The following is a 17,462-nucleotide window of genomic DNA, read 5'->3' as shown; positions in this document are numbered from 1 at the left end:
AGTTGGAGACTTGCCAATAGACTTCACTATATTGAACGCTGGCTTTCAACCAACAGAGCAATCACCCTATTGCACACCCGCAAGGAAGGAAACAAAGTCGCGGATTTTCTAGCTAATATAGGAGTGGAATGCGATTTACAAATTCATGTTGGACCAATTTCTAGCTTAGCCACTGATCCTCAAATCCTGGAGCTCGACAATCTCATATAGAGAAACAAGCATCAGGAGGAAAAGGAGTCCCTGGATGCGGGTGTTAGAGAGGTCTTAAATGGCGTTGATGGCAAGTGTAATTACCGCGTACTGCATGCAGCAGAGCGGCGAGGCTCCCCAGATTTTCACCTCAGGTAATATGATGGTTCAGTGTTATGACGGCAACGGTGGTGTCTGCGCATTTATGGGTTACACGATTCAAGGCATGGCGAGGCTGGTTATATTCCTCACCACCCAGCTCTTCCTTTCCACGATGGGATCCAATTACTCTGGTTCTAAATTCTGGTTTGCGAATTCTCCTGGAAGCAAGAGAGTTCTCTTCCTCAGAGGCAAGCCTTGCATGTTTCAAACGCGACTCAGGTGTAAGCAGAACACTTATCCTGCTCTGGTTCACGCATTTTGCTTGTTTACTACGCTCTTTGTTGGTTCTGTGGTTTCTGTTGCCTTTTTCCTGCATTTCATCATGGGTCGACGAGGGGGCAGGAAAAGACCCAGAGGAAATCCGGGTGAAGGCTCTCGGCTCTCTCCTAGCAGCTCAGATAACCCTGATAATTCCCCTGCAAGTCCCCATCCACCTCAGGCTACTGCACCGCCCTCTAGCTCTGTTCGTCGACCTCTCCCTAACAACGCCTTTCAGACCACTCATTTTAAATTCCAAAGTAACCTTGTCCGACCTCTGGTCTCTGCCCACATCACCTTAATTATCTCTGAGGAAGAAAATCCCATCCATCCTCTGGCTTGCATAGCACCGGAGGTCCGGAGCCCTCTCAGAGCAGCAGGCAACCTCTGACCTTGGACAGTCCGGAGAAAGCTTTGGTGGATCAAACAGGCAACATTGAAAGCCCGAGAATCACTCTGCCCAATGTCGATATTCTCACTGCTGAAGGGGTTGAAGCTATGAATGACTCCAACCGCCCAATTTTAATCCCTGAGGACGATAAGGCTAGTGATGAAGTTCTGGGGGTGGCTTGTGAACGTCCGGCAGACGAGAAGACCTCTGGCGGAAGCAAGGAAGATTAAGCACACGCGGCGTCGTTCGGTATTTTTTTGTTTTTTGTCTGTCAAGCAGACGTTGGTCTTCAGGCACTTTGACAACACACATGGTTTATCTCCGTCAACGTGAAGTTTTTGCACAGTTTCAAGCCAGAAGCAATGCTTTACAGGCAGACCTGCAATGGCTTCTTGCCTCTCTGCTCTCGTGCACAACCTCTCTCATCTTCTGGTCTTTATCTAAAATGTTTTGTTGTAATGAAGTCTTTTGTAGCACCTATGCTCAGAATCCTTACATTCTGAGGCGAACTTGCTGTGTACAGAGGCCTCATGACTCTTCTGAGGTCTCGCTTATATGTAAAAATATTTTTATTTTCAGTTAATAGATAAATAGTCTTTGCCGAGAAAAAAAAAGAAAAGTGATCAAAATAGAAAACCATCTTCAGGTCAACACGATCCAAAGGCATAATCCAAGTGACCAAGATATACTCTTTATAAATGTCCTCTATGATTACCTAATTCATAGTCTACTTAGACTACGGGAGGTGATCCAGTGCATCTAGGGATTAGTAAAAACGGAGAAGACAATATGGTGAAATGGCCACACACTAACTCAAAGACCTCTAACAACTAGCATTGCGTATGCCCTAGGGTGTCAACAAAAGTAATGGCTTCCGAAGAATGAAGTGCTAAATAGGGATATTGATCTCCTCTAGCAAGTCCCCAAAAAAATGCACCCTGCGAAGTGTAGGAAAGCTATGATCTGCACCCTTAACCCAGTGTATAAGTTTGCATGTTAGGCCTAACCCACATGTTTTGTCATGCTGATATAAATTTCAACATGCATTCATTGCAAACATTAAAAGAGTACTTCTACTATTTTTCACTTTCCTTGTTGAAAATAGCAACAAGAAATGCTAAAAGTAGAAGTGCTAAAAATAGCATTGCTAAAGATAGCATTTCAGGATATTCCAATTTTAATTTGTCCTTGAATTAAAATTGAGAATTAAAATTCGAATTTAGTCTCACCAGCTGTTTGAAAAATAATTAATTAATTCATCTTGAGTTAATTAGTTGGAGAAATTCAAACATGAAGTCTTTGTGAAGTCATGCAATAGTTATCCCTTTGATTGAGGAAGTTATCCCTTAATTAAGGAGATAAGGATGAGTTGTATTTGAGTTGTAATTAGTTAGCTCAGTTAACTGAGTTAAGTCCAGTTAGATTAGTTCCAAATAGTTTGTGGAACTAATTGTGAGTTCAGCCAGTTAATGCATGCATGCATGAAACTAGTGTACTCCAGATAACTAAATATTCTCTCATAAATAACTCATGCATGTCAGTTCAGACAAAGACCTAGTTGAGATTAAAGGCAGGGACAGTGTACTATCAGTTGCAAGAATTTTCCTATAAGAAAATCTCTTGCATGCAGAAGGAATTCATTCCTTGAGGATTGTGTAGTTTTACTGTGTGTGAGAGCAGTGTGTGAGATCAGTGTCACACAAGGTTACAACTAGAGCACCCATGAAAAACTACGCAAAGAAATAGGAGGCTTGGAGGACAGAGGAGAAGGCATATGTGTTGTCTATTCTGTCTATGAGCAGCAGTGAGGGATTGTATTGAGAGCTGGATAGCTTGAGAGCTAAAGCTTTGTGTAATCCTGAGATATTTCCACTTGTATGATAATACAGATAGCTGGGTTTTTGGTTGAGGCTTCCCCAGAGTATTCTTCTGTGTTTCATGTGTGATTGATTCTTCTTCTCTACTATATGTGTTCTGTTTGATCTTGCTCAAAATCGATTAAGCTTCTGCAAGTTTGATTGTAGAAGTAGATTAAGTATTTTGCTTTAGTACATTGCATAATCAAATTAATCTACAGTGAGAATTTCTACACTCCTATCAGCTGGTAATTAATACAAAATTTAGGCAAGCTTTCACACATATGAGTCACTTATTTTTGGTCAAGTTGACCTTGTAAAAACCCCACAGCCTCTTAGGGAAAACCAGTCTTTAAAGGAGAATTTTATTGGTTGAGAAATTTAGACTAAGTACATAAAATAAACACAGTACTTATCTCCCTTTACAGTTGTAGCTTTAAATGCAAATTCCTAGAAATTTGTGCCCACTCTAATTTTTAGATTTTCACAAAATCTCATGCCCATAATTTCTACATTTTCTCACAAGCTCAGCGCCTCGAATTTTGTGACCAAATTTTGCCTCAAAATCAGTGCCACCTGCTGCCTTGATTTCTGTAAAGAAGAGTGACTGTTGTACCTCAATTTTCGTGCTAGAAGACAGCTGCAAACCTCGTCGAAATTCGCACTCTGTAGCAGCAGTCCCGAAATTCATGCCTCAAATTTCAGGTCTGAACAGTTCTGCACACTCCCTTGAAATTCGTGTCTACTACCTCGAAATTTGTGTTGTGAGTTTGCTGCTGTGTTCTTCGATTTTCATGCAGCCTCTCCTTGAAATTTGTGCTGTTGTTCCTCGATTTCTATGCTACCTTTTTCTCCTAGAAAATCGTGCCCTAGCTCAGCTCTCCTACTTGGAATTTAAGCCCTCCTTTCTCTGCTGCAATTTCTCCTTGAAGTTTTCTCTCCTCTCTTCTCCTCATGCTCCCTCAAGTGTGAAGTGAAGAATGAGATCCCTTTTCTCTCTTTTGTCTCCTTGGAAAAGATTGAATCCCTAAAACCTAGGATCCAATGGTTGAAAATTAATCTCCAAATCTCACGATGTGTAATTGAGATCAATTCTCCCAGATGAACCCCCTCATACATTGGCCCCATCACTTAAAAATCTCCTAGTACCTTTTTCAAGTTGTGTATCTTTTCTATTTCTCTCATAATTTTTCAACTCACTTTAATATTAGAAAACTACACTATGTACTTTACACATAAAGTCACCTTATAAAGTACAAGTGACTTTAATATTAGAAGAAGAAAAAAAGTACATGGTACAACACTTCTAAGTACCTTTTTCACCCATGACATTAATTTAACTCATAAATGTCACCAAGACAAAGTAATTAATGTGTTCACTAGGCTAAAAGGAATTAAAGCCTAGTAACACCTCTCCTTGGTACTATTTTCAACATGAAGGAACAAGACCAATCAAAAGATGTCCTTGAGGCAAAAAGGATGGGCCCCAAACTCCACCCAAACAATGGGGTACGACCGTACGGGGCAATCTGCTTGTATTGGATCATGGATATTAGAAGTAGGATCTAAAGTAGGGTAGTTACCAAATTTTCCTATTTAATGGTATGGTAGGAAGAATAAGCTCAGTATGATAAGCAAGAGGTTTTATTTTCCCTTTGGAATTTTGGTTCATGCCTTATTTCCAAAGCCATTTTTGTCAAAATTTTGAACAAGAACATCATAAACTATATGATGGGTTACAGGATGAGAGAGTTGACTTATCCTGCCACATGTTTTCTCTCTTTGTGATAGGATATAGAAGGTAAGCCAAAGATATGAGGTTCTCATATGCTCTCAAGAAGAGTGCATGTCCTCATATGGAACCAGTTATTACCCCTCATATTACATGAGGCCTTGTCTCAAGATGAAGACCTTGCACATGCAAGCTACATTTGGAGAATGTTGGCTAAGGGGCCATATTTTTGTGGTTTTGATGCATGTTATTTAGGTGTTACCACCTTTTAAGTATGTTTATTTGGTGTATGGATGCCTACATACTACATGTGCTTCTGGTGGAGTATTGTATTTGATATGGAGGTATTGTACACCCATTCTATATATTTATTGACCCGGAGAGCATGCTTAAGGAGGGAAACACATTAACTCGAGCATAATTATTGGGAGGTGTGCTATGCTTCTTAGAGTGTAGATTGCAAAGCATGGTTTTGGCCCTTGGGATTTGTTTACATTAGTTTAGTAGGACGTTTTACCCTTGATGCACATTCTCCTAGTCCGTCCCACCTTTGGCACTTGCATTAATGAGAGTTGGTTATTTACACATGGATTAATGTTCTTGGCACACATTTTGATCTCCATCATTAAAGTTGTAACAAGTTGATAACCTAGGTTTATTTATCGCATCCTTATACATATTTTCATTCTTAGAGAGTTTGTTGGCTTATTGGGAGGAGCATCGCTTGATTGTATTCTCTCTATATTGTTTGACCCCTTGATCAAGGTAAGCACTCCCTTTTTCATGGCATCTTGCACATTTATTGACGAGGCAACAACTACCATTGGCACACATCTCAATGGCACTCCATTTTGAGGATTATGATATTGTTTTGAGAACCTAGACCCATGGGAAGCCATAACAACTCTTGCACACTTCTCAATGGCACAGCCTTCATGGACTTTATTTATATTATTTGGCTTGGTCAAGGTCCAAAGCCTTTTACTTGCACACTTTTCAACGGTCAACCAGGATAAGAGCGAGCAGCTAGTGCTTTCAAGTCCATGGATTAAATGATTCTCAACAATATTTTCCTTGGGATGAAAAGGAATAGTTAGTGCTTTCAAGTGCATGGATTAAATGATTGTCAACTGGATTTACAGCTCACTGAACATTTTCTTCAAGTAGTTGCATTAGGAATATGGTGTCGAGGAATGGTTGGGAGTTGGACAAAATATTAATTTGGACACTGTCCTCCCCTAGAGGTCATATTGTTCTTATGCCTTTCTACAGAGGGAAAAGATTAGCTAAAGGGGTTTCCACGTGGGGAAATATGTCGGACAATCTAATTGGAGGGAAAGTATTAAATGAAATTTGTATTAATGTCCATAAAGACCATTCAGGTCAAAGGAGCTAGAAATTGCATCAGTCATGAGAAGCCCATACAAAAACTGGGTGGTGGTCTAAAAGCAGGTGAATAAACAGCCATTTCCAGGGGAGAGTAAACCTATACCCAATAGAGGAGAGATTATCTCCTACTCATCACAACAATTGCCAGCTGTGGGACAGAGAGTAAATTTATAGTTGTGCAAAGTAATGCTTGGTTCCATTTTTTTCAAAATAAATATGGATGCCTAAGATCCAAAATAGAAGGATTGGAAATGGTTTTATCATAATGCAATCATGAAATATGGGAAAATAAGTTGTATGAGAAGATAAGGCCAGATGCATAAGTAGCAGCAAGACTAAATAGTAGTCTGCAGCATTCAGAATGTAGATGACAGAGGGTCTGGCAGATGCTGCAACATCTGTAATGTGCAGACCTCTTTCAAATCTCAAGCTCTTGGGTAGCTAGCACTCAACCAGGTATTAGCATTTAAAAGACAGGTTGCAGCATTTATGGTAATTGACAAATGTTGTATAATATGCCACAGCAGAAACAATCAAAGATGTCTTCTGGAAGTGTCAAGTGGCTTGGGTGTTCTGGGAATGGATTGATTCTATGTTCACCATCTTTTTTGTCAGCCTTCTACTTTGTAACTTTGTAAGGGAATCTTTCTAAGGGGCAGGTCGGATGATCAAGCAGAATATTAGAGAAATATGGCATACTATTTGGCTAGTGCAAATCTCCTTTCTCCAAAAGGGGATATTTATGCCACATTTGATGAGGCTTCCATAAGCTCTTGGGGATCCCCAGTAACTCATCTGGTTTAAATTTCTAATGAAGAACAGGCAACCCTCTTCAAATTTTTAGTCCATGTCTACCACAGCTTGACTGACGAAGTAAAAAAAAGTAATAAGAAAGCAACATTATGTGCTGGCAAAAAAGAGGAAGCTGTGATCATAGTCTTGAGTTTGGTGCTACTATGGTCAGTTGGCCTTGTGCTTAGTTAACTTTTGCCTATATCAGCAGAGATAAGGATCAGTGTGCCGTCGGCCCGTCAGAGGCCTTTCATTGTTTATAATAGAGGTCACATAAGTTGACACAAAAAATCGAAGGACGGATTCTTCAAATGATGCCTGCTCGAGCTCTTTTTTTAAGACAACAATTCGTCCACTTTAATTATAGCATTGTTACCACAGTCTACCACAAGTTCACTGGCGAACTAGACTCATTTCTTGATGTTCAACTTTAGACTTAAAGGCATATCTGAATCTACAGTTTACATTATTTGTGTGCATTTTCAAAAGCTATTCTCGGGAATTGTCATAAGAGAGTTCAGTCCATGCATAGAAAAAAGTTATTCAAAGTATTTTCACTGTTCAGGAATTGATATGAGAGAGTTGACTCTAAATATAGAAAGCAACTAAATTTAGAGTTTGACCAATGAATATTAATATTTTATGCGTCACTGAACATTCTGCAAAATTATTCAACATAGACATGCAGGAAATATAATTTCTTGTGCTCCCGACACATGGACAGAATATTATCTTGTCCTGTGTGAACTTGTATATATAATATAACTACCAGAACTAATTATTCCAGAGGAACATCTAAGCTAATAGAATTGTTCATAAGTCCTGTCCAGGCTTTCAATAAAGCATTGCACTTTCCCTATCCAAAAATGTAAGATGTGACTCCAGCGTGTCCCTGACAAACCAGTCTTCAATGTTCAACCTCAGCAACAACTTGGGAAACCTAAAATAGAGAGTCAACCTGGCAACACTGAAAATACTTAGCACAAAACTTGGCAAAACTCAGCAAGACTTGGGAAAGTTTGTGGCTTGAAACCATGTGTTGCACATGAAAATAACTATTCCAAGTAAACTTTCAACTGATGTAACCAACGAAACTAGCAGAAATGGAAACAAGATGAAACAGAATAAAACTTCTTAACAATGTAAGTAAACATAATAGTACAGACTTCTTCACTTGCTTCCAAAGGATTGAAGAAAACATCCATAGATATACAAGTTTCAAATAAGCAATCATCCATAGATATACAAGTTTCAAATAAGCAATGCTAAGCATGTCCATATATTGTTCTAGAATCTAAACTGACCATCCAGTTACTGGTAAGTTATTTAGTCCCTTCTAATTTTGGTTGTTGAAAACTTGAAAAAAAGGACTCATGATACACAAAAATTATGCAATATTATTTTAGTATGTGCTAATTCAACTCATGCAAGGGGGTCAATCCCCTTATTCGATTCATTAGGTAGTTATGCAGTCCACATGATCTAACCACCTCATTTAATGACAATCAATTAAATTTTATCTAATACTTTATTAGTCACTTATAATATATAACCTGACTTATATTACATTATATGGAAGCGTTATACTCCAACCATGGAACAATGAGGAGGCCATTTTGTAAATAACTACCAACATTAAAAGCTGGGTTTCATGGGTACCCTTTCAAGTCGTTGTAGCAGGGCTGTTTTGAACTGGCGAACGCCTCGACCACTAGATGTCGGATCCAATTTGTGAGCTTTTTCAAAGGCATAGAACCGACCTATTAAGAACCAGATTCGTCAGCCGTCAGGTGCAACCAAAAAAATCATTGTACTAAAGTTCGAAAACTTCAAAGATAACAGAAGTGCGGTTCTAATGCTCAAGTTGTTTTCAAATCCATTTCATGTACAATTAAAAATGCAAATGGACTTCCTTCAACATGGTATACAGACAAACACACACAGTTGCAATGATAAATTGTCAGTCCTTTGGGAATTATGGGGCATCCAAGTTTCAATTAGAAAATACTTACAATATTCCCTGATCAAAAACTTACAAGCCAATGACACTCTAAATTGCACTGTCCCTGCAATTATTCAACTGAAGTTCACATAAGTGTGGACAAGCATATAATCCCCAAGAATTAGTTCAATCGGTTGACCCACCCACCCAAGGCATGTTCTAAAAACCGGAATCAGTGACCGTACCGGTCCACCTAATAAACAGGGTTTCAAACCGGAACTGGTCAAACCGGGACTGGTCAGGTCTAAATAAACCGGTCTTTAAAAATTACATGAAACAATTAGTTTTTAATAATAAAAAAACTATTTTTAAGATTTAAAACCATGATTCCAAGCCAATAGAGACAAAATATGCAAGGTTTGCTCATCTATATACCATGTAAAGGTGAATATATCAAAATGGCATCGAGTGCAATACATATCAGCAACAAAATACATAATCAATGAAGCTCTAAATGGCCTCTAGAGTCTGAAAACAATACTCTAAGCTATGGGGTCACTGACCTACTACAAGTCTACATATCAGTGATCAACAACATAATCACTCCTCATCATGATCAAACTCATCACCACTACTAGACAAGAGATCATCAACATGAGCTACATAAATAATATGACTTAGAGTTTGGGGACTCCTAAAGCTCCTCTACAACTTTAGTAGTAGTAGCAAAAATAGACATCAAAACTACAAATCACTGATCAACATGGCCACTCATGAAACTCATCATCGATTCAACGCTACTCAATGTTTTTAAAACCGGAACCGGTGACCAGACCGGTCCACCTAATGAACCGGGTTATCGACCGGAACCAGTCCAACCGGGACTGGTTAGGTCTAAACGAACCGGTTTTAGAAAAATAAATTAAATAATTAATTTTTAATGAAAAAAACTATTTTTAAGATTTAAAACCATGATTCCAAGCCAATAGAGACAAAATATGCAAAGATTTCTCATTTATATACCATGTAAAGGTGAATATATCAAAATGGCACCGAGTGCAATACATATCATCAACAAAATACATAAGCAATGAGGCTCTAAATGGCCTCTAGAGTGCAAAGACAAAACCTACAAACTATGGGGCCAGTGGCCTACTACAAGACTCAAGTCTACATATATGATAATAGTGATCAACATTATCACTTGAAACTTCTCATGAGTCATCATGATCAAACTCGGTTGAGTCTCGACTCCCAAACTTTGCAATCACAAACTTCTCTATTGGTTCAGTGACTTGAGTCTCAAACTTCTGAAGGTATTCTGCCCTATTATTTCATTTAGTGCTCCACATGGCTTTACATGGCCTCCTATCCCATCCAAGTGTTGCTTGAACCTGTTAATACCCCCTCTTTCAATGGATTTTTGGCAATATTTGCAGATCATTTTGCCATCAATCATATCACAATGAGCCCATGCAGTATCTCTGGCTTTTAAAGGCATGATGACTACTACTTAGCTTAAACTATGTTGTTCCACTACTCCAGCAAAAACTCAACACTCTCCAAGCTCCCAAGCAAACTCACAAACACTCCAAATGAGATGTGTGAGACAAATGAGAGGGAGAAGGGCCTCTTAAAGGCTTGGAGAGGGTGTTTTTGGAGGGAAAGGACCCTTACTTTCCCTCCAAAAACCCTAAACCACCTTGGATAAGTTGTTGTGTTGGTCCTCCGCGAGCATGGCAGGTAACCAAACGGTTGAGGGCTGAACCGGCCGGTTCCGTCCTAAACCGGTCGGTTAGGACCAATTAGGGCCCATTTCTCGTCATACAGCCTCTGAACCTGGGTTTTTGCTCCGATTCCAACCGGTGGGCCTGCTAACCGGCCGGTTAGACCGGTAACCGGTTAGCTAGGCCAGTTTTTAAAACTATGACACTACTAGAAATGGATCATCAACAAGAGATACATAAACATCATCTAGCTCAAAGTCTTCAGACTTAGATTGCTCAACCTTATAACATGGTAGAAATTGAAAAGGTTTAAAATGCCTAACCAATGATTTTGGTTTGAGTGAAGGGTTCATCTCCTCAACCTTAAAATGTGGTAGAAAAATATTAGCATGCCTAACCAGTCGTTTTCCTTTGAGTGAAGGGTGCATTCTTGTTAAGGCCATGGTAGAGGAGTTAAATAATCAATACCACCAACATCAACAAAGTTCAACAATCAATGCCACCAACATCAAGGTTCTTAAAGGGCTTCATGCTCTTGATCAAATGCCAATCTCATACCCTCACGCATGATAGAATCAAATGGAAACATTGCAAACCATGAAATCCTGAAAACCATTAAGTCTGTTGAATTTTGAGTGAAATCTAAAATTCTAGTTTCTCCATATGAAATCCAATGAGGTCGAAACCACTCTCAAACATCCCGAGTCATTTCAGGTAATGTTAAAAATTTCATTTCCTTTAATTTTCATTTTCATCCTTTTACTTCAAGAATTTAACATTACCATTAATTGCCAACATTGCTAGGGTTGATATGTGTCAAGGAAATGAGAGGGTAGGCATGTTTTTCTTGGAGGGACTATTTTTGGAGTAAACAACCCCAAATTTCCCTCAAAACAGCTTCAAAACTCACAAAAATGCATTATGTGGGGTTTATAGCTGCCCTGGCAATAAACTGGCCGGTTTATGCTGGAACCGGCCAGTTTGACCATAAACAAGCCCATTCCATCATAAATCGGCTAGTTTAGTCCGGTTTTTGTGAAATTTGGGCAAAATGGATCCTTCAACCAGGTTTTTTGGCCGGTTTGACCGATTTCTGGTTCAAGCCGGCCGGTTTTTAAAACTATGGTCCAAAGCCAGTTGAGTCCCTCACGATTACCAGATGCTATCATGACTGGCGGTTGAACGAAATTCCATCTTGATATTTAGGGGAAGTGTTAATTTTTAGGGACTTGATTGTTCTCTACTGAAGATAATTGCATTTATAAAACTTTACATTACATTCACCCCATAACATCATATCATCATCAGCGATTATGTAGAGAACAATAAACATCAACAATGCAGAGGAACAATAAAGAACAATAGAAAAAAAGCATGCATAAATAGAGACAACATGATTTAGATCAGAGACCAGGGCAAAACCCCACAAGAGGGAAAACCCAACCAAATTCTTCTTCTTAGATATTCATCAATTGTTCAATTGAGATACAAAGTACAATAGGCATGAGACATAAGTCTTTCATTATCAATCATGCTAGGCCATCTAGGACCATTCCATCAGCAGACAAGTACAGTATATTACTGTCACTATCATCATTGTTATATCATCATCAAAGGCTACTGACATATCAAGATCACTGTCATATATATATATATAGCATGGTTCTGCATTAAAGTCACTGTAAAGATAACAATGCCACTGTAAAGAGAAATGCCACCACAAAGTATAGTGTTCACTGTAGAGATGTTGCTATTGTAGATACGGTGCAAGCCAAGGAATCCACATAGAACTTAAGAATACAAAACCCCCCTAAAAGGATTGAGCCACAAAGTGTGTGTCCACTGTAATGCGTAAACACTGTAATGTGTAACCACTGTAAACCATTATAATAACAGACGAGATGTCGTTGTTGATTACGACTCCACTGATTATAATTACGATGTTAATTATGATGCTTATATATATAATTGTGACGCATGTTACTGTAATCTATGCGGGCCATTCAAATAATAATTATGATGCCTCTGTTGTATAGAGTGAGCCCAAAACTAATGTATCAAACCACAAAAAATTGCAAGAGCCACAGGGTATATAGAATGCAAATGTTATACGAATCTTTCAAAAAGAATGCATTACGAACCTTCCCCACAGAATGTGAATGCCATTGTGCAATCTAGCAAACCCACAATCACGAACCACAAAAATAGTGATCTCAGAAGTGATTCAACAAAGAATTCGATCCTCAGCTAATTATCATTGCAAGCTACTGAATGTCAATGTGAGAAATCACAGAGATGAGCAAGTCACTATGTGTGCCACAGAAGGGTCCACAGAGATGCCACAGAACGGTCCATAGAGATAAGGTCGAGCCATCACAAAGATATGGTTCCATACAAGTTCATCCAATCACAGAAAGTAGATGCCATATAAACTCATCCAACCACAGAAAGATAGTTGCCATATAAATTCCTCCAACCACAGAATGATAGTTACCATATAAACTCGTCCAACCACATAAAGATAGTGCGAATTGATACTTCAAATGATCCATAAGAGGATCTAATATATAGGCAATCAAATGGGTGAAAGGTTGCCTCTATTAAAGGACCCAACTTGATATTGTTCATGAGGTCGACCTAAACTTTTTGGAAGGTAACATAAACTCCAATTCAAATTTGTTTAGCATAATATTAAATATATTTTCCCTTAATGGTTGATTGCCTAATTGTGCCATATTAATAATATTTTCCTTTAACCAATTTCAATTATCTTTGGGGCAAGATGGGCTTCTATTGGGTCTTAGGGTTTCTATGGGAAAATTCATCCCATAGCTGCCCAAATTTTCAATGGGAAGCAGGGAGGATCCCACAAGGTTTTCCTTCGAAAAAATAGAGTTTGCTCTAGCATATCAATTACACTATTTCAAGATGGATATACCTCTTAGATAATTTGCATTTCTCCAACTTCCACACCAGCATTAAAACATGTATTACAAGTAAATAACTCCAAATTATTTTATGAGTGTATACATGTTAAAAATAAAAAGTTTATTGGAATAAATAGTATTCAATCTCTACTATTTTGTTTAACTATTAGGACAAAACAAGTGTAGACCAATCGAAAATTGTGTAGGAGTTAAAGCAAGTTTGTCATCTCCGCGAAGGTTCTATATGGCCAAGGTGTTAAAAAGTCTGCATGGAAGAATAATCATGACAATTATTCAATTTCAATGTCAATGTCAATGTGTCAATGTAACTAGCAATGTTCCATACAGCATTTTCTTGGCACTGCATTCAATAGATCTGAAGAGATCTATGAATATAAATTGGTCAGTTTCAAGTATGCTGAGAGGAGCAGCAAGAACCTTAGCACTCATAAAACCTTTGTAATATCCTCTATGAACTGAGGATGAATGAAAGACATAATAGCCTATCCATCCCTGTAGGCTATAGTCTTCAATAAAGGGTAAAACCCCAAAATATCCAATCCTAGGCGAGTTTTGGGGCAGCTGGGCAAAGAAACCCAACATTAGGGTTTGGAGTAAAATTTACTTAATGAAGCAGAAGAGACCCCTTTTAGAAATCTATAAATATAAGAGGATTGAATTCATTTTGTGCATCAAGTGTGGCTCATCTCATTTGTTTCTTAAGCATTAGCTCTGAGGGTTTTAAGACCCCTTTTTCTTCTTGTCAATTTCAGTGGTGAAAGATTCCACCCTAGTTGACACCTTTCTCTTTCTTCTCACTATTTTGGCATAAGATTTCTATCTAGACAGCGAGTTCTAGTCTTGGTTCTGGCATAGCAATATATATTTTAAAGGATAGCAAATTCTGTTGGTTTTGGTTTTTGGTTTCTTTTGAACAGTGACATCGTCTGAAAGCCAAGACAACGAGGGATTTTTGTCGATTATTCTAGTACGGATCTACAAAAAAAGAATTGAAGTGTATCTTTCCTAAATCAGAGTCCCTGAAGGTTATCTAAAGTACGAAACCCTAATCGGCTTGATGTTTAGCGGAATTACAAAAGGTGTGAAACCCTAGTTCTGGGACAAGGTTGGCTTTGATTATTGTGGCATTACCATCTAAATTTTGGGCATGCCAAGGATTTTGTCGTGAAGCAAGTGGAGTCTGTAGTTTAATTCAGAATCTGTGGCACGAACACAGAAGTAGTGTGAATTCCATCTATCGAATACCAAAGCTATATGCACTTAGAGACACGTCTTTACAGTCCAACGAGGATCGGTATTGTTACACACTTTGGGTCCCACAACAAAAGAGTCGCAACGACAGGAGAAAAGGCGAATCGAGTGAATTCAAGTTTGAAGGTTCGTAAGTAGACATGAAATATAGATAGACCAAGAACTTATTTATAATCTGTGAACTCTACATTAGATTTTGTGAAATTCAAGATTTGTAACTGTTACGTATGGTTTATAAGTTCTAACGGTCATGGATTGTAACTACTTTTTTATACATTGATAATACTGCATTTCTGGATTATTTATGGTTCTACTATTTGACAATTTTTCTTTGAGATGGTCAAATTGCTTATTGATTGTATCACCGAACAAGGGAATTAAATGAATGAAAAATAAATTTTAGTTGTTGTACTACAAGGGGAAATTAGTCACTACAGGAAAACCCTAGGGTAAAATTACCCTATCTTATTACAGTGGTAACAGAGTGTTGGAGTCCTACCAACCTATGAACATTGTAAGTTTTTGGGTGGTACAAGTAATGCTACAATCAGAAAGAATAAGGTTAAATGTAGGACAACTATGGAGGGTAAGGAGGAACGAAAAGATCCAAACACCAACGATCTATTACATGTATTGATACATGGACAGACAAAAATATCAAATTTGATATTACAAGGGAATAAGCAAAGACAACAGTTAATGCAAACATTGGCTCAGGGACAGCAACAACTTGCTTAGTTGATGACTCATCTAATAGGAAATGAAATTGTTGCTTGCAACAACAAAACTAACATGGGAGGGAGTGGGAATCATAACATTAGTCCTCCTAACACTAGGGAAACCAACATAAGGAGTCATTGACCATTGCTTCCTTAATTTACAAATAATCAAGCCACGACAAACCAAGAAGTTGTTGAACCAAACAAACTGCTAGACGGTTCCTTTCGGGAATATGCAGCACTAGAAGAAAACATGAGAGCAGCGAGGACCTTCAATGAAAATAGTAATTTCAGAATCAAAAATAGACCCAAGGGACAGCGTAATTTTGATCTAATACACAAGGTGAGTAAACTTTCCCTTCCCTTATTTGATGGATCATCTAAATGTACAGCAAGAGCTTGGGTACAAAAATTAGACACCTACTACAAACTCAACGCTTTGGTGGAAGCAGACACGATCCAATTTGCCACATTGCATCTAGAAGGGGAAGCACATGAATGGTGGTATCATGTGTTGGAGAATGCAATAGGGCAGTTATTAAAACAAATTCTCCTTAACCTTAATAATTGCTTGTGAACTTTACTTATCTTCTTATGCTTCTTTATTAGGTCTTTCATCAAACAATTATCAAGAGCAAAAACAATAAAGGCGATGGACACAAGAATTAGGCTCCAAGCTAGGGCAAAACCTCTTCAAGGGGAAAACCGAGAAAGAATCTCTTCTCTTCTTATAGAATCTCCTTCAAATGAGAAAACCAAGACCCAAAACCCTAGACCAAGTCCTCCTCCAAGTGCCAAGTCAACCCTCCAAGAATCCCTTCCAATGAGGTCAAAGACAAACCAAGTCAACAAGGGTCAATTCTTATTCAGCCAGCTTCCAACTTCAACCTCCAGCTTCAAGTCTACAACTTCGGTCCTTTGGAACAGTAGAAATACTTCTTTCTAGTACATGACAATCTTCCAAGAACTCCTTCCTCAAGCTTGACAATGTCTCCAAAGTCAACAAGAGTCAAATCTAGATCAAGACAATGTTTCAGCCCTTCTGAAACTTGAATTTGAAATTCTCAGCCTCCTGCAACTCGGACCTACAATTTTCGGCCTGCAGTAGCCCTAACCCTCGCACGTGTGAGAGAATATAGCCCAAAAACAGGGTTTCCTTTCTCTTCTTGACTTCTTGCTTCCTTGACCTTCGCTCTAGCTTCTTTCTTGTTCCTTGCTTCAAATCAAACTTCTTGCTTGAGATTATCGAATTAGTGCTAAATGGGGTCAAAGCTACCTATATATATACCAATCTGAGGAGGTCAAATAACCTCTTCTAGCCCAATTTGTCATGGGTAGGGTTGACTTGTGCTTGGAGGTTCATAGGACTTTCTAGACTCATAATTAATATCTTTTACATGTTACATCTTGCCCAATAGGATCTTATACAATTGACAAGGTCTCTTGACTCAGAGAAAAAAATTATTTTTGACGTGACAAACCCTAAGAGCATGAAATGCATGCTTGACCTAGATGACCAATAAAATGAAGCATGAAACCCATGTTTTAAAATAATATTTTTCTTTCTTTTTTTTCTTGTAACATAAGATATACATAGTGACATAAGTACAATAACAATTATGAAGACAGAAACTAGTTACAATTTTGTTAAAATTGGCAACTAGGGCCAAACTCCATGTGGATCACCTTATTTATGGCTTCTGATATTTTTCCTAGATCCTTCTCATCGAGAGGTGTAGGATTGATCTAAAGATCATCCGATTCCAATAAGTATTTATGGAGATATGAATTTATTTTGCTTTTGGACAAATTGTCAAGGTCGACCAGCAAACTTATGTAGGCTCAAAAGCCCAACAGTCACATCTATTCACCCTCAACGTTTGCATATAAATACAAGGAGCCTCCTCCTCATTTGGACAATTCATTCACTCATCTTCTCTCTCTCTCTCCTACGCATAAAAGGAGCCTCTCTCTCTCTCCTACGCATAAAAGGAGCCTCTCTCTCTCTCACACACGTGTGGCTGAAAGGAAGACGTCCTAGGGCAAGAAAGACGCAGAAAGAAGGATGCTAGGGCAACAGGTCATCTCTTTGACCAGCGTTGACCA

General features: G+C 38.5%; 1 protein-coding gene across 1 annotated transcript in view; it reads right to left on the bottom strand.

Annotated features, from left to right (window-relative positions):
* LOC149237038 (callose synthase 3-like) overlaps positions 1-17,462 on the bottom strand; it is a 305,860-nt gene that overhangs the window by 240,390 nt on the left and 48,008 nt on the right. Inside the window, exon 3 of the mRNA XM_089372560.1 lies at positions 8,429-8,529. Coding sequence (XP_089228686.1) covers positions 8,429-8,529 — 101 coding nt within the window. The remainder of the gene's footprint in view (positions 1-8,428; positions 8,530-17,462) is intronic.

The sequence above is a fragment of the Pinus tabuliformis genome, chromosome 8, assembly GCF_031772625.1.
Source record: "Pinus tabuliformis cultivar Carrire ecotype Pingquan chromosome 8, CPIR1, whole genome shotgun sequence".
In the NCBI taxonomy this organism is placed as follows: Eukaryota; Viridiplantae; Streptophyta; class Pinopsida; order Pinales; family Pinaceae; genus Pinus; species Pinus tabuliformis.
The sequence above is the reverse complement of the archived record's forward strand: the minus strand, read 5'-3'. Positions and strand labels throughout refer to the sequence as shown.